General features: G+C 43.3%; 2 protein-coding genes across 2 annotated transcripts in view; both read right to left on the reverse strand.

Annotated features, from left to right (window-relative positions):
- The window catches only part of nherf1b (NHERF family PDZ scaffold protein 1b), a 64,928-nt gene that overhangs the window by 18,716 nt on the left and 20,721 nt on the right, over positions 1 to 25,491 (reverse strand). Inside the window, exons 3-4 of the mRNA XM_080446869.1 lie at positions 6,912 to 7,082; positions 643 to 796 (exon numbers count right to left, since the gene is read on the reverse strand). Coding sequence (XP_080302995.1) covers positions 643 to 796; positions 6,912 to 7,082 — 325 coding nt within the window. The remainder of the gene's footprint in view (positions 1 to 642; positions 797 to 6,911; positions 7,083 to 25,491) is intronic.
- xylt2 (xylosyltransferase II) overlaps positions 1 to 25,491 on the reverse strand; it is a 107,540-nt gene that overhangs the window by 5,945 nt on the left and 76,104 nt on the right. The window lies entirely within an intron of this gene.

Raw genomic sequence — 25,491 nt, forward strand, 5'->3', positions numbered from 1 at the left:
TTTATACTTTGGCAATTCAATGTTAATCTGTATATTAACTTATGCCCTAAAAGGGTTCATGTTATGCAATAAACTCTGTATCTTATGCTCTGCTTCTGGGGGGTCTGTGAGCTCAGATATTCTGTGTCATGCTTGCACAGATAATCTGTATTATCACAGGAGCAGAGTTAGCCAAACTGAACGCAATAGCATTGCAATAAATGGTTATTCCTGACAAAAGTGTCTTACTGAACTCACAGATGCAGAGATCTCCATATAAGGGCATATCAGTCAGATCAGCGGTGCAACGTAGGTGTGAGGGCCGCGTAGCGGCCTGAACCTCTAGTACAGTACATATGGGCATAAAAGGGACTCAAACAGACGGGTACAACGGGTACTCTGACACCAGGTATTGTATAACCGGGCAGGGCATGCATACTCAACTTTCATCGTGCCAGTGTGGTCTAGTTTTCGGAAATACCGCGAATAGCTGATTTACAAGCTCCAACGCGGTGCAGAGCTTGTAGATTGGCAATTTACTTTCTTTCTGTCTTTTTCAAGCCAGTTTGCAATACGGGGACAGCAGCCAGAGGCTAGGGCTAACTTGGGTGTCCTTGGCATGGTCAGTTTGGGAAGCCCTGGCCAATAGGCTGTCTGTCTCACCAGTGAGGTGGTCCAGGGCGGGGGCCACTCGGCACCTCTTGAAGAAGGCGTCTGTCTCGGGGTCCACCACCAGGAGCCGCGTTTCGTCACCGCCCGACTTAATGGCCGCCACCACGTCTGAATGGTTCCTCCCTTCAACTGACACGCCGTTCACCTGTAGACAACACAGAGGTTAGGAGACACATCACCTGTAGACAACACAGAGGTTAGGAGACACATCACCTGTAGACAACACAGAGGTTAGGAGACACATCACCTGTAGACAACACAGAGGTTAGGAGACACATCACCTGTAGACAACACAGAGGTTAGGAGACACATCACCTGTAGACAACACAGAGGTTAGGAGACACATCACCTGTAGACAACACAGAGGTTAGGAGACACATCACCTGTAGACAACACAAAGGTTAGGAGACACATCACCTGTAGACAACAATGAGCATCACGCTTGGCACAGAGCAAGTTCTGCCAGGGAACTCCGTGCTGTGTTGGCGGCCGACCGTTGGACCGCCTCAGCTCCACGTTCACATACACTCATCCAATCACACTATTTCATTCTCAGACTGCTCTATTTAAGCTGGAAGTTTGCACTTGTCATCCAGCTTGCTTTTGCAGTGCTCATGCTATTGCTGCTGCTGTCACTGCTGTCTTGCTAAATTGCTGCTCACCTGGGAGATGTACTTTATCAGAGTACCTAAAAGCAGATCCAATTCATCGCCAATCTTATCCTTCATAAGTTGTCTTTATCCATTCATGAGTTGTCCTGACAGAACAAAGGTTAGGAGATATAGATCATAAGATATGGTATATGTATTTTTTCTTTTTAGTAATGAATCGACAAAAAAATAAAATAATATCATTTTTATAATCGACTAATCTGATTAGTCTGATTAACCACTCAAGCCCTATTTTATACATTGTCGTCGCCGTACAACTGTGGCGTGTGCAAATAGCCGATCTACAAGCCGAACGGGTCGCATGAGCTTGTAGATCGTACATTGTAGTGGAGTAAAAATATTTGTCTCTGAGATGTAGTGGAGTAGAAGTAAAAGTATTGCACATTGTAAATACTCAAGCAAAGTAAAAAATACCTCAACATTTTTCTTAAGTACAGTACTGAGTAAATGTACTTAGTTAAGTTACTTTACACCACTGGGTTTAAGTGGTTAAATCAGCAGCTATTTTGGAGAAGGCGGATCGAGCGGTGTCCGTCCGCCATTGTTCCACAACAGCAGTAGTAGCAGTAGTGGACAAAGTTGTTTATCACTGTCCAGGATTCCTTGCTTAATATTATCACTGGCTGCTGAAACAGGATATCCTGTACGCGCACACATGTACACGCACTCTCTCTCTCACGAACACACACACACACACACACACACACACACACACACACACACACACACACACACACACACACACACACACACACACACACGCACGCGCACGCACGCACACAAACTTTAGGGCAGCATTGGAAATGGCTGAAAATAGACGGAAGAACAGAAGAAGCCACTCGCGCAGCGGCGCTTTGTGAGCTTGTAGATCGGCTATTTTCCGGTGTGTGATGATATCGCCGCACAACTAAGTTTAAAGTAGGGGAAAACTCTAACCCCAACCCCTAAAGGTAAAATCTTAATGGCTAATGCTAACCCTAACCACAAACTGAATCTCAAAAAAAAAAAAAAATACGATAAAGCAAAAATAAGGAGGACCAGGAAAACGGTTCCTCACAATGTCTATTTCTCAAATTCTACTATTATATGTGGGGACACAGAGTGGGCGTGAACGTCTAAAGCCAATTCCAGAGAGGAAGCCAGACAATAGCATCTTGGGCAGTAACAGCGGTAACAATGGGTGTCCGCTCAGCACAAAGCCCCGCTCCTCCGTGGGGGTGGGGGTATCTGTGAGGCCCTCACCCCGCTAGGGAGCCCCCGTGAGCCCCCGAGGCTCTCTACTCTGTGCTGCCATGTCTGCTTATTATAAGCGACTTTGGGCTTGTTTTTCTAAAGTGTAGTTGATTATTTTGGGCTTCCTAAACTGTTGCTTAAACCAGTGGGTTCGCAAACATTTTCATGGCAAGGACAACACAAATTAATATGTATTTGTCTGCGGACTGAAAATATTTTGTGCCAGGAACCTGTGTACTAGATTTGTGTTGTTAAAATATTCCAAATGTTTCAGATTTCTTTCCTAGATTCTTTTGAGAATAGCAGATCTACAAGCTCACAACGCGACGCGTTGTGAGCTTGTAGATCGGCTATTTTCAAATAGCCGAGGCATATCGGTTTAAAGTGCTTATGTGGCCTAGTCGCTTCTTTTGGGCATGTTTTCATAAACCTGGTTGCTTGTTTCTCTTACAAAATCTGGCAACGCTGCTTTCTACTCCCTCCATCCCTCTTTAGGGGTGCAAACAGTTATCGATGATTTAATGAAATAATCAATTAATAATCAATCCCTATTTTGGGCATGTCATATAGGTAAAAAAAAAAAATCTAATAGCTCACAACTTTCATCCGATTAGACGCATTAAATGATTATCAAGTATCTAAATATTGAATCGAGCAACTTAAAATCTGTCTGGGGGGTGCACATAAAATCCAGAGTTGACATTAAAATGACGCCAGAAGTGTTTTAAAGTGAAATACCCCTTTAAGCCCTAATTTATACAAAAAAAAATTGCCGAAATGGCTGATCTACAAGCATTGATTTGACAGGTGAATGCACCTTACTATTCTTTATGTCTCTTCTACTCCCTTTTCCTCTCATCTGTGCTCCCTGCTGTTTATGCCGCCTGTGTCATACTGCTCCTCGCCCATGCGCTCTCTGAACACAGTGTTCAGAAGGGTGAATTCGGACTATGGTCCCGGGTACGGAACCGGGACCACTTGCCAGGTGTTGTGATTAGTGTGAACGCTGCGTTCCGTACCGGAATGTTATTTCAACTAACAGTGGCTTTGAGGGGTTTTGTGTATAGAGCTGTTACTGGGAGTTAGACTAGCTTATAGACTGGGGATAATCAGCTTTGGTATACTGGCCTGAAAGTCTGCTTGCACTGCCAGCCTCTGTCCAGCCTCTGTCCAGGAGAGTGTGTGTGTGTGTGTGTGTGTGTGTGTGTGTGTGTGTGTGTGTGTGTGTGTGTGTGTGTGTGTGTGTGTGTGTGTGTGTGTGTGTGTGTGTGTGTGTGTGTGTGTGTGTGTGCGCTCGTGTGTGTGTGTGTGTGTGCGCTCGTGCGTGCGTGCGTGCGTGCGTGCGTGCGTGCGTGCGTGCGTGCGTGCGTGCGTGCGTGCGTGCGTGCGTGCGTGCGTGCGTGCGTGCGTGCGTGCGTGCGTGCGTGTCAGGCCTTCCAGTAATTCCATGTATCACATTTGGTATTCAACAAGTGAAAATGGCAGATCTACAAGCTCACAATGCGTTGTGAGCTTGTATATCGGGTATTTTCACTACTTCTCAATTGTTCTTCAAATGTATTAGATTTTTGTTTGTTTGTTTTTAAATTGGAAAAATGTTCTGGATTTTTATATTAACTGAATTTCTTTGATTTCCTACATTAGAAAATAAAAAATGATTTTTTTTTCCAAAAGATTTTTCCCTCCCCAAAATCCAGAACATTTTTCCAATTTAAAAACAAACAAACAAAAATCTAATACATTTGAAGAACAATTGAGAAGTAGTGAAAATACCCGATATACAAGCTCACAACGCATTGTGAGCTTGTAGATCTGCCATTTTCACTTGTTGAATACCAAATGTGATACATGGAATTACTGGAAGGCCTGACACGTACGCACGCACGCACGCACGCACGCACGCACGCACGCACGCACGCACGCACGCACGCACGCACGCACGCACGCACGCACGCACGCACGCACGCACGCACGCACGCACGCACGCACGCACGCTCCTGGACAGAGGCTGGACAGAGGCTGGCAGTGCAAGCAGACTTTCAGGCCAGTATACCAAAGCTGATTATCCCCAGTCTATAAGCTAGTCTAACTCCCAGTAACAGCTCTATACACAAAACCCCTCAAAGCCACTGTTAGTTGAAATAACATTCCTCTTAACTGCCTGAGTCTGAGCACTTCTGAAGCTCTGAGTACAGTGTATGGCAGAGCAAACAGGGACATGTTTGTTCTATAGTCTCTCTGCTCTGACTGGGTGTGGTTTCACTGTGTTAGGACTTACAGGTAAGCTGTCAACCACAGAAAGAGTATACTAACCCATTAAAAACGGGAAAGCATGTCATTTTAGATTTTAGCTAAAAAGCATTATTTTACACTTTGGCTATTTCAAAATAACAGACCTACAAGGTCATCATAGCGCGTCACGAAGATTTGACATTTTTGAGAAATCGTGACAATTTGTGCAAATCTTTGAATATACATTTTTTTATTAAATCTTTGCTTCTGGGGGTCCTTGGAACAAAATGGGGGTCGGCGGCCAAATACATATCATTTTGGGGGTCCTTGACATGAATAAGTTTGAGCATATTTGTTAAGGCCTTTGCAGACAGGGTGCGATTGGTCAATCAGTTTTACCCGGATGCGAAAAGACGCCAGAATCGAACTGGGTTCGATTGAAGAAAAAATAAAAACGCCGCAGCCACTTGCCGCACGGCAAATTCGGAGCCGGTGTGCATGAGGTCATAGAGAACCATGTGTTCTTTAAAAAAATGATATTGTCCGTTTTTTCCGTTTTTCGCACCCTGTCTGCAAAGGCCTTTATAGCAACATAAGTGTTTCAGAAAACTGTTAGGATTTAGAAGAAAAACTAAGAATAAAGGGTTATTTACTCACGACCAATAAAAAAAATTGTTTGGGAAACTTAGCACACTTGTTTGAAACAAGTGTACTAAATTCACTTTAGGATTAGCCTGGGAGACACATCCCACCCACCTGGTACGCCACGGAACATAAAACTAGTCGTTGCTGTCGGGTGTAAACCTTGTATGTCTAAAACCATTCCTTTTTTTAATTATTATTATTTCAAAAATATTTTAAATGAGTGAAAATAGCCTGGCGTCGCGATTCGCGAGGCTTTGTGAGCTTGTAGATTGGCTATTTTCACTACTTTTTTTACAACACTCTTGTACGATGAAGTAGGGCATTAATTTACAACAAAATATAAAAAGTAGAAGATACAAGGTTTCTGCCCGACGGCGATGAAATGCTGAGAATGATTTGAAAAGAATTAGGAGAAACAGAAACACTGTTTTTTTTTTTACACATTGGGAAACCTTTTTTTTTTTACGTTGTCTTATTTGCATATCGTTGCTGTCGGGCAAAAACCTCTTATATCCATAATCTAACTTTTTGTGTTTTTTTTTCATAATTTGTTTTCAAAGGATTTTCATACATTTTAAAAACTTGTGAAATGGGACATTCTGCATGATTCGTATTTTCACTTTTGGTACTTTGAGTACATTTTGATGCCAATAACTTTGTACTTTTGCACAAGACATTTTTTAATACTGGACAGAGTATTTCTACATATTGGTATAGACCCCTTAACAGACGACGTCACACTGATAACCAACCAGCATGCGCGCAATGAAACCCATTCTATCAGGTCTCGCTAGGACACGCCTCACCAGCCAACACACAAGAGGTGGTTGGGGTGTGCTGAAACCAGCGCACCACAAAACAACAGGTTGAGAATTGATTGTGTGAAACAATCACCTGTGCATCCAGTCTCAATGTTGGTAAACAAATAATTGGTCTATTGATACTCAAGTAAAGAAATGTAGTACTTTTTCCACCACTGAACTACTACCACTCTACCACTAGGAAGCACTGTTTAGCAGATGAAATCTTTGCAAGTTTATGACCACAATATGAAGTGTGCACAAGTCGCTCTAAATAAAGCATATACTGTACTGTACCAGCCTTTCTTTTGGCCTCAGGATTTTGGTGTGTACTATGCGAATAATATTTATAACTGTCTGCCTTCATTTCTATGCTATGCTGAACTGCATGCTGGAACGTTATGCCAGTACTGAGGTCACCTGCACCTGTGGCTCTCAAACATTTTGATGGCAAGGACCCCCATGTATTTTGACTCTAACCCTAAACCCTTGAAATATTTTGTGCCAGGGAGGGACCCCCATAAAGAGGTCTGCCCTGAGATTGGGGGGGGTCGCGGTTCAATCCCCTCACCGTCCCTATAAAGATGGGATCCAATGCCTCCCTGCTTGGCAGTCACTCGAGAACCCCTATAAGGGAGTCGTCCTCGGAACCCCCACGTTTTGAGAACCTATAACTGACCTGTAGTATCCTGTCCCGGGGCTGGAGGCCCGACCTCTCTGCCGGCGAGTCCTCGTCCACAGCTCGGATGTACTGTCCGGGACGGGCCTTCTCGCTGTGCAGGTTGAAGCCATAACCGCTGCTCCCTCTCTGGATCACACAGAGACGCGGCCGCAGCTCGCTGCACACCTCCTGGAAGGAGACAACAATAAAACATGGATATGTTTAATATCGTGTTATGTCAGGGAGTTCCTCACATAAGACCTTGAGGCCGATCCTACAAATGCCCTTCTAAACCAGTGGTTCTCACACTTCCAAGATTGAAAAAATGAAATAAAAAATAGCCAACGCAAAAATCTAAAATGACACAGATGCTTCAATGGGTTCAGGGGTACAACAGTTAATCGAACTAATCGAATTGATTAATATAATTAAAATAATCGATTAATAATCAATCCCTATTTCTAAAGCTTTCAAAAATTATTTGATCAAATCGATTATTCGATTAATAGAAAACATAATAAGAAAACAATCGATAGTTTCGGCACCTTTTTTCTTAAATAAGCCCCGAATTTACAGCCAACTGACATAATACCTGGACCATGACGGGTCCTAGCTGCCCCGCCCCCGGACTGACCACCAGAGGCACAAACACGATGGAGAGCTCCAGAGAATCATCCAGCACCAATATGAAGCCTAGGCTGAACATACAGACAGACAGGCAGACACAGCGGCTGCGTGCATGCTCCTCTGCTGCTGCGCGATGTGAAGCCTGGGCTGAACATACAGACAGACAGACACACTGGCTGCAGAGGGCATTGCTCCTGTGCTGCTGCTGCTGCTGCTGCTGTCGCCTGGCCACTGTACAAGTCACGAGGGATTAACTGACGCTGTTCTTTAACACGTGACTGCATGTTTTTTAGCTGGGACAGGAAGGAAAAAGGGGGTCATCATGCCAGAGAATGGAAGCATGTGATTGGAGATTTCGTCGAGAAGGGGTCGCCGCCGGTGGATTCGGGAAGGTTTTAGTCTAGTTTTAGTTGACTTAATATCATAAGATTCTAGTCGACAAAATCTACAGTTGATTTAGTCTACTAAAATGTATTTCTACAAGCTTGTAGATTTGTAGCTTGTAGATCGGCTATTTTTGGAGCTTGAGACCCACATGCAGCCAAGCATAAAATGACTTTTGTTTAGTTTCTATTTAATTTTCGACAGTGAAAAAGGGTAGTCGACGGACATTTTATCGTCATAGCTTTAGTCGACGAAATGAACACTGGTTGGTTGGTTGGTGGGTCGGTCGGGCCGGGGAGGGGAAGGGGAGAGGAAGGGAAGGGAAGGGAAGGGAACCAGCTCCGGAAGAGTTGGCCGGGACCCAAGGCTCTCTCCAGGCTCTCTGAGCAGGACAATGGAAGCTGCGCGCTGACCTCTGACCTTTCCACACCCCACCTACTCTTGTCCCATGCAGCACCGCAGCGCTGCATGCTGCTGCTCTGGGACGGCAGGAAGACTTGGAGCCGTACTGTACAGTACGTACGGTCATCCACTCCCACACCCTCTGGACCCAGAGCCTCCCTTTTCCGCTGCACGGACGACGCCGTTTCTTTATTTAGCCAGTGGCTAATGTCCTGGAAGAGGTCGGAACACGTCGTGTAACGGAGCTAAATATACAGGAGGGACACAGCAGCGAGGTGGCCTGTATAGTTAGCTGTCAGCGTCATGACATTTATTTGACGACTAATTGTCATACGAATAATTATGATTAATGATGTAACCTGAGGCGGATTCTACAAATGCCTTTTAAATCAGTAGTTCTCACACTTTTTTTTTAAAGTGACGCTCTGCGAGCTTGTACATCTGCTATTTTTGAATAGCCAATGCTAAAATCTAAAATGACAAAGATGCTTACCCGGTTTTAATGGGTTAATTGTGTTTTTGGCATTGTACGATGGAATCTATAAAGTTAAATTACATTTCTGTTGGGCTTTTAGGCTTTGTAAACTAAAATTGCACAGGGCAGTTATGACGAATAACTTAACAATATACAAAGAAATTACTTGACAATAACCACTACCAATAGTCAAAATAAATAATGTACTATGGCCAAAATAGGCCATATTTAATCATTGCAACATGCTTTTAGATATGCTGTGTCTGCTATTTTTGATTAAAAAAAAAAATTCAGAGAGAAAAATGGCAGATTATGACAAATAACTTAAATATATAAAGAAATGACTGACATATTCAATAACTGTGTACTTAATCATTTTGTAGCTATTTTTGGAAAATGTTTGTCCGGAAACGATTATGACGATTATGCAAAATAAGTGCAATTATCTCAAATATTTGCGATTAGGCGAAGTACGTAATAATTGTGACAATGACTTAGTCAGGACTGGCTCTGTGCTCCCACCCTTAGCTAACAGAATACGACCAGAAACAATAAGTTGATGATTCATTTTACAAACACAGGAAAGTCATCTGACTTACAGTCGTTATTTATACTTTGTCATACAGGCGTGACTCGAGGAGCGGCATTATGGTCTTACAATGAAGTGTACATTACACCCATTCAGCTCTCTCTCTCTCTAATGGACACTATCGTCCACTCTCTGTTACTCACACGCACACGCACACACACACACACACACACACACACACACACACACACACACACACACACACACAGACACACACACACACACACACACACAGACAGATGCCGGCTGACGGTGAATTACCAGTGTATATTATGTAAGGTGATGTTTGCATCCAGAACAGTGTTTCCCAAAAAATGGGCGGAGACACATTTTTGACCCAAGTTTGGGTCCCGGGGACGGCGGGGAGACACTATAAGTTTTGGTTCTCCAGCTGAAAGGTTTTGGGAACCCCTGCATTAGAACATTAACCCATTAAAACCGGGAGCTATGAGCTTGTAGATCTGCAAAAAAAAAAAAGATCATGAAATTTTCAGCCAATCTTTGAATATATATGTATTTTTTTACTCAAATCTAAACTAAAATCTTTGCATCTGGGGGTCCTTGGAACAAAATAGAAGAAGACATAGAAGACATTTGTAGATCATCGGCCTCAGGTCAGCGGAGTCTCCGGTAGGAGACTGACCCAGCCACCCCGGTCTTCAAATTATTGGCTCAGGAATGCGAGAAAAAAAAAAACTCTGTGAATTCAAGGCTTCGTGGGGTGTGTAATAAATAGAAAATAAGTCTCTTTTTTGGGGGGGTGAACTACTCCTTTAATGGGTGAGTTCCCCTCAAGAGGTGGTCATCTGGGCGTTGGCGCCTCATCGCCACGCCGCCTCCAAGCAGGAAGATGTGCTTTTGTTTAAGGAGCTAACCTCTCCCTTACTCTGTAGAGCTCCAGGAAAACCTGGATTTCCTCAAGACTCCACCTGCTTCCCGGCTTTCTCAAGTGACAGGAGCAACGAGCTGGAGACCAAGAAGACACGTTTTCCTTGACCAGCCGTCCACCCTTCAACTCTCAAGCTGCTACTTTTTGCTATTTTTGACTATATATCATCAATGAATTCAACCGTTTACAGTAGAGAGGCTTCCAGGGCATTGCAAAATATCTGGTTTTGAATACTAGACATTTACTATGTACATTTATGGGCCAATATTATACTTGAAGTAACTGTCAATACAGTCAGTACATCTACTCTCATGAAGTCGTCACTGACTGAGCAAATTCCTTTCTAATGCCTGTAGGGTCACCTTTTAAAAACTTCTCATTTCAAGTTATTTCCATATATTTATATGGGGAAAAGAATAAACTGGTCTGCTTTCTGTCCCTAAAACAAAAAATAAACGTGGGGAAGCAGCATTTAGTTTTTATGCACCACATTTCTGGAACAAACTCCCAGAAAACCGCAGGTCTGCTGCCACTCTTATATCTTTTAAAACACAACTAAATAACTTTCTGTTTGCCGCCGCCTTTGATTGAGGTACTTTTCTTCTTTTTTTCCTCTCTTCTGCACTGTAGCTGTTTTTGTTTATTTTATTGCATGCATCCTATTGTCATTGTATAATTGTGTTTCCTTTGCTTGACGTTCTTTGTCCAGCACGTTGAATTGCCTTGTTGTTGAAATGTGCTATACAAATAAAACCTTGCCTTGCCTTGCCTTACAGCACCAGTTGTGTGTTCTCTGGTGGTCACAGAACAACAAAGTGTCCCTGAGGGACAGGAACGTGACATGCTTTAGGACCAGCCTGTATGTGTGGCCCGGTCATTATCACCCTGCGGTGCTTCTGATTGCCGCCCTTCTCCGTCCCGCAGCCCCGACATTAAGAGATGCACCCTGTCAGTGAGGTTTACCGTGCTTCCTGTTTTAGCTGTCTAATCACACTGCTGCTGGCTGCTTCATTTGCATGTTTGACACTGATTGCACCAGGGGGGGGGGGGGGGTTTACCAGGATAGCTCACATCTAGCGCAGATCTACAAAGCTCGCACAAATTGTCACGATTTTTTTTTCAGTGCCGCGCTATGAGCTTGTAGATCTGCTATTTTTTAATAGCCCAAAGAAATGTGAAAATGACACAGACGCGTTCCCGGTCTTAATGGGTTAAAACAATCCACAAAAAAAGACAAACAGTCCTGAATACATAAGGAGTATACCGCTCCGTTCTGGTCTTATAGGTATAGTGAGCCCTCTTCCGCTCTCTATCATGGAGTGGATGCGAGGGGTTAATGCAAATAAATCAAAGGGTGTATCGTATATAATGTAAGTAAGCCTTGCCGAGCCATGTGGAGGAGCAGCTCCTTATTCTGTAGCGTGAGGCAGCTTGATATACAAGTAGTATGTCGCACGGAGGTATTATTAGGTCCCATTTTTCTAGTCTTTGGTATGACCCGGCCAGGGAATCGAACCTCGACCTCCCAATCTCAGGGCGGACACTCTAACCACCACCGAGTTGGTGAGTATCGTACAACGCATAAGCAGTGCTTAAAGGGATAGTTCACCCGAAAAGCTACTTTTTTCCTATCGATTAGTCACCCCATGGAGTCGAATTCCTAAGTCAATAATTTGATGACCAGCGGACCAGTAGGCAGCGGTTCCGGCAGGAGACACAGAGGAGACTCTTTGTGTCTCCTACCGGAACCGCTGCCGGTCATCAAACTATTGGCTGAGGAATGCGACAAAAACAAAAAAAATATCCATGAATTCAGGTCTCCATGGGGCGACTAATCGATAGAAAAAATGTCTTTTTGGGGGTGAACTATCCCTTTAATTTACAAATGATTAGGTGCCAGAGCTCATGAATCCGACTAAAAGTCGACTAAAAGTTTTTTCCCCCTCTCTTTCTCTCTCTCTCTCTTGGGTTCCATAAGGATATTTCCACATGTCCTCCTCTCATCAAGTTGTAAACAACTACTTTGACATGAGGGGGAGGCGGGGCCTTAGCGTTATTCGCGGTCGGAGTCCTCTGCAACTAACGTAGTGAGCTCACGGGCGCAACCATTCTAACAGCAAATAATTACGTGTTTAAATAGTGGCGATTTACGAACGTAGAAACTCAGAATCATTTCATCCACGGCCCTTTTCCATTTGCAGGAAGGGACATTGAGGGGAAAATGTGAAAGCTTAATTAATAATATAGCCTAAAATAGACATTTTGTATCATATGTGCATTTGAGGTGACGGAGCACCTTCAAGATGATTTCCCGGAGCGCAGCGGGCAGATACCGGAGCTCGGCTCCGGCACAAATGAAGCCCCGTGCATAAGGTAAGAAATACCAGGGCACGTTCTTAACCCACTCAATCCGGGAACGCATCTGTGTCCTTTTAGATTTCTTTTGGCTATTCAAAAATAGCAGATATACGAGCTCATAGCGCGGCACAGTTTTTTGTATTAATTTATTGGAGTTGTTTTTAGTTAGTTTTTTAGACATCTAAAATGACAGAGATGCGTTCCCGGTCTAAATGGGTAAACCATTAAAAGGATTAAAACGTCTCAAGAGGCCCATCTGTGTAAACACAACCACTGAGGTCTCTGTGGACACGCAGACTGACGCAGTGAAAAAGCCCAGTAAGCAGTGTGTGCGAGTATGTCTGACCAGTCAACGTATAAAGCCCGTGAAAGGCCTCCCCGCCGGGACGGGCCGCACGACGGGGTGAGGGTCAGCGGAAGCCTGGCAGGGACAACAGAGGACGGTCTGTAGTCCAGAGAGGAGAGGAGCGGAGCAAAGAATCTCCATGAGGGGACGGAATCCCTGGAATCTGCTGAACACACACAAACCACAAGGCCTTCTGCAAGGAAGAGAACTGAGGAGGACGTCGTAACTGACTCCTACTGCTTGTTCTGTGTGTGTGCGCTCTCTCTCTGTGTGTGTGTGTGTGTGTGTGTGTGTGTGTGTGTGTGTGTGTGTGTGTGTGTGTGTGTGTGTGTGTGTGTGTGTGTGTGTGTGTGTGTGTGTGTGTGTGTGTGTGTGTGTGTGTGTGTGTGTGTGTGTGTGTGTGTGTGTGTGTGTGCGCGCGTGCGTGTGCGTCTACACTGCAACGATGGAGAGCGCACACTTATTTGCATGCTTGAACACTAGAACATAACGTTGCTGTCGGGCAGAAACCTCTTATGTCCATATTTAAACTTTTCGTGTTTTAAAAAAGAAATGTAGAAGGCGTTTTTAGATTCGGCCTCAGGTCTGAACGGGTTAAAGAACACATCCCCGCGGCAAAGTAAAAAGAACAGTAGGTTATCGACAGTTAAGAGAGTCACATAAGGTACAGTGTAAACTTATGCTTTTCCATGTACAATGAGTAAACGGCAGTGGTGGAGAAAGCATATTTGCCTGGGGTCACACACGCGTGCGCACAGTCGCACTCACACACACAGGCACACACGCGCGCACACACACGCGCACATACACGCACACATGCGCACACACGCGCACGCACACACACGCACACACACACACACACACTCACAGAGTATCTCACATAACTTCCACCCATACATCACTGAGGCTACAACCAAATATTTGTGTCAGATAAGCTTGGCTCTTGGTCAGCAAATATTTTGTGCATTTCTCTTTGGTCAGACTCTCCATTATATTGACATGCATTCCCGGGCCCTCCGCCACGCTGAGCTTTCAGCTCGGGACTCGTTTTGGTAGAATTTAGGGGGGGGGGGGGGAGTGGGGGTGCAGGGAGGGAACCGTTTATGTCACGGTGAACCCTCAGGTGAGAGCGGGTCACCGTGAACCAACAGACAAAGTTCAATTCCCACTTCATTTTGGAGCGATGCCAGACTTTCTTCTGCTGCTCATCTGACTCTTCCCCTTTCCTCTAAATACACCTCCCCCATAATAATAATAATATCGTACCTGTCGGGCAGACACCTCTTATCCTAACTATTTGTGTTTTTTTCATAAATGAACGCCCTCCTTGATCACACTACAGAGTCACAAAAATAATCAAAAGTAGCTGATCTACAAGCTCGAAACACGGCACGAAGCGACGCGTTTCGAGATTGTAGATCGGCTACTTTTGCCGTTTTCTTATTTGAATCCTGAAAAGTAACAGTGTTGGACATATGAGGTTTCCACCCGACAGAGACGATATCATTAATATTAGGCCTCTTAAGACCAATGATGAAACCATAAACTTTGTTGGCTGGGGTCCACCAGGGCTTGGTCCTTGGCCCCCTCCTTTTTTCTTTCCCTCTGCACTAAAATGTCTTTGATGAAAAATAGCTGACATACTGTACAAGCGCCCAACATGTTGCAATGTGACGTGTTGTTGTGAGCTTGTACTGTAGAAGTAGATCGGGAAAGTTTTGCTCAATGCCTACTTTCACTGGATGTGTTTTGACCTATTATGATGACCTGCCCAGAATTAGTTCAGAGAGAGAGAGAGAGAGAGAGAGAGTGAGAGAGAGAGAGAGAGAGAGAGAGAGAGAGAGAGAGAGAGAGAGAGAGAGAGAGAGAGAGAGAGAGAGAGAGAGAGAGAGAGGGAAACAAGAGTTGAATCCTGTGGTGACCTGTGCTCTTTGGCCCAGAGGAACACAGTCAGAGAAGGGCTTGTAGGTTTTCAAAACGAATGTGACGCTTTGTGAGCATGTAGATTTGCTATTTACAGCGTGCAACACCAGCGAGCAAACAAGTATAAATTAGACTTAACGTGTTCTCTCTGTGATGATGCAAACCTTTCCCACAGTGGAGGGAAGTGGAGGACAGGAACCGATGGTATGTCTTCCCTCAATATGCTTCCCTCTCTGTGTGTTCGCTCCACTTCCTCATAGAAGAGAGAAATCAATGCACACAGTGAAAATAAAAACACAAAACAGGAACGCATTGTGTATAGTAGCACACACACACACACACACACACGCACACGCACTCGCACACACACACACACACACACACACACACACACACACACACACACACACACACACACACACACACACACACACACACACACACAACTGTACAATACATGCATACAATACAGACTACACCAGCACGTATAGGCAAAAAAAGACTCATTTGTTTTCCAGTGTTTCTTAAACACATAGTAAATCACAAATTTTTCCTATTGACTGTGGCTCGGATGAACCGGAATGAAATCAGTGCATGTAACTGTGTTTGACACGGACCAAATGAAGTTAGACACTCGCAAACGCACCGCTTCAAACCGCCGATTAGCAGGAGAGCGTGGCAAATCTCACAGGGAGGTCTGTGTGTGTGTGTGTGTGTGTGTGTGTGTGTGTGTGTGTGTGTGTGTGTGTGTGTGTGTGTGTGTGTGTGTGTGTGTGTGTGTGTGTGTGTGTGTGTGTGTGTGTGTGTTTGTGTGTGTGCGCGGTTTAAGAGGATTGTGGCGTGTGAACGCACAAGCATGCACGCCCCCCCCTGTTGACCTTCCGGCCGTACAGGTGAGAGAGGCGGGGGGGGGGGCTCTGCTGTGAGCAAGCTGCACGGGCTCATCCGCTGTACGAGCTGACACTTCCTGTACCACGGCGTAGTGGTTCTCAACCTGTGGTTCGGGTGGTTCGTTTGGTTTTGGGCTTTTTAAATCCTGAGCCATTTTACTGCTCAATCTCAAGTCTAAATACTTGGTAGAAAAGAAGAAAACAAAACCGACGTGATGCACACTTTGTTGAAGCATGATTATCAATAGCCAATGTAAATCATGGCCTGCCAGCGATCGATGGGCAGCTTTTGTTGTCTGTCAACCCTCGCTTCAGAGCAGCCGATAGGAAGTGGCACAAACCTAGCCAATCTGATGACCTTTTCCCACTTTCATTTATTCACTCCTCTAGGACTTCTCCCTCTCATGATCCACACGTTAAGTCCACTTTCCAGGTTTTTTTCCCCCTGCTACGGGTGCAGCAGTTAATTGAACTAATTGATTTAATCGATTATAAAAAAAAGTAATCACTAATGATAATTCAACGAAAGAATTGATTAATAATCTATTTTGAGCATGTCATGATTACAGGGGGAAACGTTTAAAGTGAAAATAGTATATACAAACTCACAATGCATCACTATGGGAGGGAGGGGTTGAGTGGAATGCCACACACCATTCGGCAACCACAGGCAAATAACAGCTCGTCTTACTAAGATATATGTTTCCTTCTCGATTATAATCATTTTGGTGCTGGTGATTTCCCTTTGGTGGTGGTGGTGTCTAAAATCTCTTTGTGGGGTGCCCAAAAAATGCCTCTATGCAGGAAAATCCCTGCTTTCTAAAACAGTGTTCTGCCTTTAACCAAAAGGAAGCTGACTGGCCTCAACTATGGCCTCTCTCCCCGCCCCCACCGGGCCTCTCTGCTGAAGCTTTCATCACCTACTTTGATATCGTATCGTTGCTGTCGGTGCAGAAACCTCTTATCTCCATATTTTACCTTTCTGTGTTTTTACACAAAGAGTCTCCTTTGTGTCTCCTACCGGAACCCCTGCTCGTCATCAAATTGTCGGCTTAGGAATGCGACAAAAACTAAAATACAATATCAACAAATTCAAGTCTCCATGGGGTGAGTAATCGATAGAAAATACGTAATTTTTTGGGTGAACTATCCCTTTAATAAAGTATTCAATCAATCAATCAATGCATCCATACCCTCAGGTTGCATCCCGTCTACCAGAGTCAAATATGAGGTCCATTGCGCTCAAGTCAGTGCGTATGACCAATAAGTTACTTCGACATATAACAACAAAGGGTTTGCACACTTACAGGCAAAATGCTTTTGAAATTGTTTACTGCAGCTGTTTCAGTCATGGGTCAAAAATGATCTTGTCAGAATAACTGTCACTTAGCTAAACGAGGGTCATCTGATTCAACTTCACTTTAATTCATGTTATCTATTTAAAGTCAAGACACATAAAAAACAAGAAAGCTAAGAAAGATAGTTCAAAAACATGACCGTGTGTATGTATAGACTAGAGTAGACCATAAATCCATGCATGGATTATTTCTGTTACATAAGATAATACCACTACATTCCTAATTCTTCCTTTACAATCCTTTAATCCATTAAGACCGGGAATGCATCTGTGTCATTTTAAGATTTCTTTGGCTATTCAAAAATATCAAATACACTCAGCTCATGAGCTTGTAGATCTGCTATTTTTGAAAAATCTTGAAAATGTGTACAAATCTTTGAATATGTACATTATTCTTTAAAGCAAACATTTTTTACTCAAATATTTGCTTCTGGGGGGGTCCCTGGAACAAAATATTTTGAGATGGGGGTCCACGGCCAAATACATATTTTGGGGGTCCTTTACATGAAAAAAGTTTGAGAACCACTGATATTATAGCAACTTAAGTATTAAAAAAAAAAACAGACATTTGTAGAATCCCCAGAAGCAAAGATTTGAGTTAAAAATGTTCGCTTTAAAAAATATATTTATTCAAAGATATCTGCTATTTTTTAATAGCCAAAGAAATCTGAAAATGACAGATTCAATATGATGACGTATGTATGTCTTGTTCTGCTGCACAACATGCTCTGTGAAAGGCTCAGAGTTGGGACAGATCACAGCTCTTTTTGTTTCCAAGGAACATACTGCTTGCTTGGCATACCTTTAGTTGTAATCATAGACATAGAGATAGCCACAAGGAAACAAGCTGTATGAGGGGAACACTTGTCATGACAGCTCTGTCTCTCACTCTGAATAAACGGGTTTCTGCGCAGCTATAGAGCGTCGCAGTTCCCGCCCACTTCCTGTTTTTTTTGGTGCCGGAAGAAAAAACTCAATGCATTTTTCCATTGACATTTCCAAAAATATTTATATCTATTAATTTAAGCCTCGAATCAAGCCATCACGAGATGACATGAATCATGACCATAAAACATTTTTTTCTGTGATTTTTTTTTATTTTATATTTAATTATATGATATACTATATTTAATAAATACCCTTTGTTTTGCCGTTTTCAACAAAAAAAAAATCACAGAATCAAACGTTTATGGTCATGATTCATGTCATGTCATGATGGCTTGATTCGAGGCTTAAATTAATAGATATAAATATTTTTGGAAATGTCAATGGAAAAATGCATTGAGTTTTTTCTTCCGGCACCAAAAAAAACAGGAAGTGGGCGGGAACTGCGACGCTCTATAGGGGCAGACTCTAACCACACACAGCTGATTGGTGTCTCAGCTGTTTCTGTCAAAGGTTTTGCATCCTGAATGGCACACACCCATGCATGAATAACAAACCTGTCAATGTGTGTGGGGATGGCTGATCACGTGTGCATCGATTAGTTTGATGCACAACAGGTGTGTAGTCACACGCTCTACTGTAGCTCTGCGTCCAATTAGTTTGACTCAGGCCAGGTGTGACTGCTCCATGGCATCGACCACAATACCCCCCCCCCCCCCATGTCAAACTGAGGCTGGGGAGAATGCCCCCAATGTGCAGCAGGGGCAGGGTGGGTGTCTGTTCACAGGTGCTGTGTTAAAGCATCCAACATCCAACAACCCATCCATCATGCTAATCACCTCACTCTTCTGTTTGACAGAGGATACTTCTGGTTCTACTTTCAGTGGCAAGTCTGCTTGCACTGCCAGTGTGTGTGTGTGTGTGTGTGTGTGTGTGTGTGTGTGTGTGCGTGTGCGTGTGCGTGTGCGTGTGCGTGTGTGTGTGTGTGTGTGTGTGTGTGTGTGCTTGTATTACTACTATACTTGCCAAATGTCTCCACAAGTATAATGGAATATAAGAAATATTGTGAGGTACGTTTTCCTTGTCCTCACAAGACAAATGGTTGTTTTACGGTTAAAAAAATATTTTTAGAGCTAGGTTTACAATTAGAAAAAGATTCAGGTTGGCTTTGGGTTTAGGATTAGACATGTAGAGGTTAGGTTTAGGGGTTGGGGTTAGAATTATGCTTGATTATCCACAAATTTCCTAGGGGGTTGTGGGCATCACTTCCTGTCGATTTGATCCAATCAAATCCAATCAAATCCAATGACATCCAATGAAATCGACAGGAAGGGATGCCCACAACGCCTTAGGAAACTTGTGGATACTTGGTTTTGCGTTGGTGTCGTGCAACGAAAAACAGCCGATCTACAAGCTCGGCTTTAGGCTTACGGTTAAAAATGCCCCAAAAATGTGTGTGTGTGTGTGTGCGTGTGCGTGTGCATGTGCATGTGCGTGTGCGTGTGCGTGTGCACGCGCATATGCCTCTGTGTGTGTGAGGCCAGAGGCAGCAGCGCTGCCACTCAGCCTGCCAGTTGTCTGGCTTCATATTTTCCTTGTGCTATGCCACTGAGGGGCGTATCATACAGCTAGGACATCTATTACTGAAGGCTAGAGTCATTCCAACACACCGCCAAGATCCCTGACTCAACTCTTCTTTCCTGGACATATTGAGGAGGAGATTCCTGGACACACACACACACAAAAAAAAGGGCTGAAACATTTTTTTTATATGATACTGGAAATACTTTGGACGGGAGCCGTGCCATTCTGGTTCTTAAAACATTTTCATGTCAACGACACCCAAATTGCTATGTGTTTGGCCATTTGGTTGGATTTAGAGCCAGGGACCCCCATAAGAGGAGACTTGACAACGTTTTGTTACGATTTTTCTAAATACTAATCTATAAACTCACAACAGCTATTTGCGAATAGTGCAAAGAAATGTGGCTTACGTGTTTAAAACGGTTCTTCATTTTGCTACCCCCACCCTCCCACCCAGAACCCCCTCAACCCCTGGGGGGGTTCACTTTGAGAACCAGTTTGTTAGGGCACGGGCAAGCTTCGACCCAAATGTCAGCTGGAAACATCCAAAGTCCATAACAAACCTGTTTGCGTGCTGCCACATGACTTGCAAATCATCAACCTAAACCTGTCACACTCAGCATGCAGAGTTAGTAACACACTAATCTCTCAAGACAGATTCAGAGCTCTGGGACTGACAAATTAAACATTTAATCATTATTTAAAAAAAAAAAGAATTGCCGATGGGTTCCCAGATTGGTAACACACTAACTCTGTTAATCTCTCATTCTATCCTCACTCTATATCTGCTGCTCTATATCTGCCCCTCTCTCACTCTCTTGTTTTTCCATCTCACTCTGTCCGACTTCCGTCCTGCCTCCCATAGTCTTAAGACCTGAGGCCGATTCTACAAATGTCTTCTAAATCCTAACAGTATGTTGGAGTGGTTCTCAAACTTTTTCATGTCAAGGACCCCCAAAATTATATGTATTTGACCGCGAACCCCCATCTCAAAATAGTTAAAAGAAAATCACTTTAACACATTTTCATGTTTTTTCTAAAATAGCTGATCTACAAGCTCATAGCGCGGCACAAAGTGACGCGCTATGAGCTTGAATATCTGCTATTTTTTAATAGCCAAAGTATAAAATAATGGTGAAAGCGGTTGAAATGATTGTGTCACAGACGCTTTCCCGGATTGAACGGGGTTTATCAGAAAAGGACAATTCCACCACGATTTCAGCCTCTAAAGCCAGCCTTTGATCAGCACAAAGAATAACCGCTGAACCGACTTACCGCCAGGCACCATGGTTACTCGGCTTTATCCTGCCAACCCCTTGTGATTGTCATGTGTGATTTCGATGGAAGATTAACAATCCCCTCTAGAAAGGCCTTTTATAAAGTTGAGAGTTAATAGATGACTGATAATCTAAAGTGGCAAGAGTGTAAAAGGCTTATTTATACTCGTGCTACTGTGTACTCACTCGACAAAAATATCGTCATTAATTGACGAAAAAACACAAAAAGTTAAAATATCCTAAAATAGTCTAATAGTCTAAAATAGCCGATCTACAAGCTCACAACGCGTCGCATCGCGACGCGTTGTGAGCTTGTAGATCGGCTATTTTCAAATAAAATCATGCTGGGAAATCATAATAAGCAGATCTGGCAACCCTGGCTATAACCACTAGAGCCCTATTCAAACATTTTAGGTCTATCGTATCGTGATATACGACACATATTGTTTTTTGACACCATTTTTTTTACGGCATGGCTTTGCAAGTTATGAAACGTTATGAAGCGTTTTGAAAATGTCCAAAATGGGGACGCCAGGCAGAAAGAGGTAAAGCCGGGTACATTAGTCCCCGCGCCCCCCCCCCCCCCCCCCCCACGGCAGATTTTTCGTCCGGCCCTCTCTTCCATATACACAGTGTACATAAAGGAACGCACCACTTGCACATGCATCGTGGGGGTGTTGGGTTTCAGGGATGCGCACCACAGAACCAGCTGCGAGGCGGGCAGACGGCGAACAAAGCCCCTTACTGTCCCCCCCTTCCCCCCCTCCCTCTCCTACATTTGAAGAAGTTGCGACTGACTTTGGGCCGACAATAGATACTTTAATCCATTAAAACCTGAGGCCGATTCTAACAAACGTCTTCTAAATCCTGACAGTTTTTGGAAAAAAAATCTATGTTGCTATAATCTCAAGATATTTTGTTCCAGGGAGTCCCCCCCCCCCCCCCCCCCAAAGAAATGTTTGTACAAATGTACAAATGTTAAAAAATGTCAAGATTTTTTAAAAGCCAAAGCAATCTAAAAATGACACAGATGTGTTCCCTGTCTTAATGGAATCACAAAGGTTCTAGCCAAAGGTTTCCAGTTATAATGGACTCTTCAGGGGCCGTGGGTGGGTGGGGCACTGAGAATAGAAAGCCGACGTCGGTCATCACAGCGGGGTTGTGCAGATGCCGATAAGAGCGAAATGGAGGGGCCCTGATTAGCGGAATCCCTGGAGCAACGTTCTGAAGTGGAACTCCCATGTCCTGGCTCTTCTCAACACTCTTCTGGGACTCATCTATCCTCCAGACAACATTTCTCTATCCGTGCATCCTTAAGCCTGAGTTATACTTAGCTGCACGCTGGTGTTGAATGCAGTAAATAGCAGATTATATACAAGCTCATAGCGTGGCACGGAGTGCCACGCTATGAGCTTGTTGTTGTTTTGTTTTTTAGCTTGTTGTTGTTTATTTTTGAAAAATCCAAAATACTTTTGAGATGGGGGGGTCCGCAGCCAAATACATATCATTTGGGGGGTCCTTGACATGAAAAAGTGTGAGAACCACTGCTATAGACCAGCACTGAGGAGTTTATCTCCTTTAACATATTTCCTGTGGCTGACCTTCCACCTTTGCTGATGTACAAAGAGATGCACTCACACACTAAGAGAATTCTCTCACACTCACTCACTCACGCTCTCGCTCTCTCTCTCTCTCTCTCTCTCTCTCTCTCTCTCTCTCTCTCTCTCTCTCTCTCTCTCTCTCTCTCACACACACGCACACACAAATACAAAACTTAACCTAACAGATAAATGTCTAACCTTAACTCTTACGCCACCCTTACCGTAATGTTATGAAACTGCAGTAAGATAAAAAAAATTGGGGATGCCAATTCTTTCCAAAATTAGACATGCGTCCCCAATCAACTGGTTTGATGGCCAAAATCTGTACCAGAATGTGTGTGTGTGTGTGTGTGTGTGTGTGTGTTCGTGTGTGTTCGTGTGTGTTCGTGTGTGTGTGAGCGTGCGTGCGTGCGTGCGTGTGTGCGTGCGTGGCTGCGTGCGTGCGTGTGTGTGTGTGTGTATGTGTGTGTGTGTGCGTGTGTCAGGTGTACACATCGAATCCAGCTAACACAGCAATTAGGAAATGAACGTTTGCAAAATATATAAAGGGGAAGGAAAACTAAGAGAGTTTAGGTTAGAGTGTTGGATATACAATATACAGTTCATAAACAGACCTTGTATGCATGTCATCTCCAACAGGACATGATGTTACTAAATGCTGTGGTCATTTCTTCACAGCCGCTTCAAACGTTTTTTACTTGAGTAAAAGTATCAATACTGCAATGTAGAAACACTCTGTTACAAGTAAAAGTCCGGAATTACAAATTTACTTGAGTAAAAGTACAAAAGTATTGGTATCAAAATGTACTTAAAGTACCGAAAGTAGAAAGTACTCAAAGTATTCAAACAATTGTAGTAAAAGTACAGAAAATTGGAAATAATCCAGTAAAGTAAAAATTACCTCAAAGATTTTAATTAAGTACATTTACTTGAGTAAATGTACATGTCACACAGACATGATGATGACATTCAGTCTCTATTGTGAAACTCATGCCTATGAACCATTGTTGCTCTTTTAGGCCTGTCACCATTACAACATTTAAGTTGACCATTAATTGTCACACAAATAATTGTGATTAACGATTTAATTGTGTGTTTGGCATGGATGACTGGAACATATGAATACAAATGTAATATCTGTTTGCCTTTTAGGCTTCGTTATCAAACATTTCACAGGGCAGGTAATTATGACAGATAACTTACAGACTTTTTCTGCTATTTTTGGAACATGTGTGAACATGTGTTTCAACATGAAAACAATTATGATGATTATGCAAAATAATTGCGATTAGGCGATTATGTAATAATTGCGGCAGGCCTAACATTTAGTCTCCATTATGAAATTCACGCCTATGAAACAAGTTGCTCTAGTGATAACGAAACAGTGATAGTCCATCTTAGGCAGGAACAGTGAGTTTTTTGCTACTTTGAATGTGCTGGATTTATATTTTCTAATGAGGACACTATATTTTGCAGTGGTGGAAAGTAAATAAGTACATGTACTCAAGTACTGTACTTAAGTACAATTTTGAGGTATTTGTACTTTACTTGAGTATTTCTAATTTCCAATACTTTTACTTCTACTCCACTACATCTCAGAGGCAAATATTGTACTTTTACTCCACTAGAATTATTTGAAAACTTTAGTTACTAGTTACTTTGTAAAATATACACATACATGAACCACTTCAGCCATGGCTATTTGAAAATAGCCGATGTACAAACTCACAACGTGACGCGTTGTGAGTTTGTATCTGCTATTTTCAAAGGATTTTTATACATTTTGAATATCTGTGCAGAATAGCCTCTCTAATCCTAACCCTTCTGAAAATGTTTACTTTTTATTAACTTTAATGCCAAGTTAAAAAGATGAACCACTTCAGCCAAATTTCATACTATTCAAAAATGATCACAAATAGCAGATCTACAGGCTCACGACGTGTTGCATCACATCGTGACGTAAGCTTGTAGATCTGCTAATTTTGCTGTTTTTGAACATTTGACATGGAAAAATAAATAAATAAAAAGGAATGTAAAATGTCTGCCAATGACGTGCCCAAAATAGGAACGCAAGGTTGAAAGTGGTTAAACATATATCTTCAGGGTATAGAGTTTGCCTCTGTATGAGTGAGCACAAAGTACTGATATAGTCAATTGAAAGATTATTCGCAACTTTTTGTATAGTTATGTATATCGTCTCTGTCGGGTGGAAACCTAATGTCCAAAACCGTTAGTTTTCAGGATTCAAAAGCATCAAAAGTAGCAGATCTACAAGCCCAAAACGCGTCGCTTCGCGGCAATAGGAGCTTGTAGGTCTGCTGTATTTTGAAATATGAAACCGGGCTTTAGTCATACTCTATGACTCCTATTGTCTTGGCCGATGAGAAATGGACCCCCCAGGGGTCCTTGGGGGGTTTCCAGGGGCTCCCCAGCATTAAAAAAAAACCCAGCATAATCATTCTAACCACTTCATCCATGGCATGAAGTGGTTAGAATGAAGACGCTTGAGAAACACTGCTCTATGGCTCCTCTTGTCTCCGCCGATGAGAAATGACTTAGTGAACGGGCACTTGGGTCTGAGGGCGTCTGGAAGGTTGGGGGGGGCTGAGTCTATTTCAGGGCGAAAGTCATTTCCGCCTCCACCCCATGGCCGGGCGCGGCCCTCCGGCCTCATTGTCAGGGCCTGGGGTGGTGAACCTTGTGGAGAATGGAATGGGAAATGGAATGTGTGCCGTTGTCGTTGTCTCCGTCGTCCCAGCATCCCATGGGAGGCACCGCCCACCCACCCACTGCCTCCTGCCCTGATCTAACCCATCAAAATGTACTTAAAGTACCAAAAGTAAAAGTACAATTTTTTTTTGAAAATAGCAGATATACAAGCTCACAACGTGTCGCGATGCGTTGTGAGCTTGTAGATCTGCTATTTTCAAATAGCCTATGTATAAATATAAAGTGATAAAGTGGTTAATGTATGTTTCATAATATCATAATTCATATCTGAAAAGTAACTA

The sequence above is a fragment of the Gymnoscopelus braueri genome, assembly GCF_963280865.1.
Source record: "Gymnoscopelus braueri genome assembly, chromosome: 13".
Classification (NCBI taxonomy): domain Eukaryota; kingdom Metazoa; phylum Chordata; class Actinopteri; order Myctophiformes; family Myctophidae; genus Gymnoscopelus; species Gymnoscopelus braueri.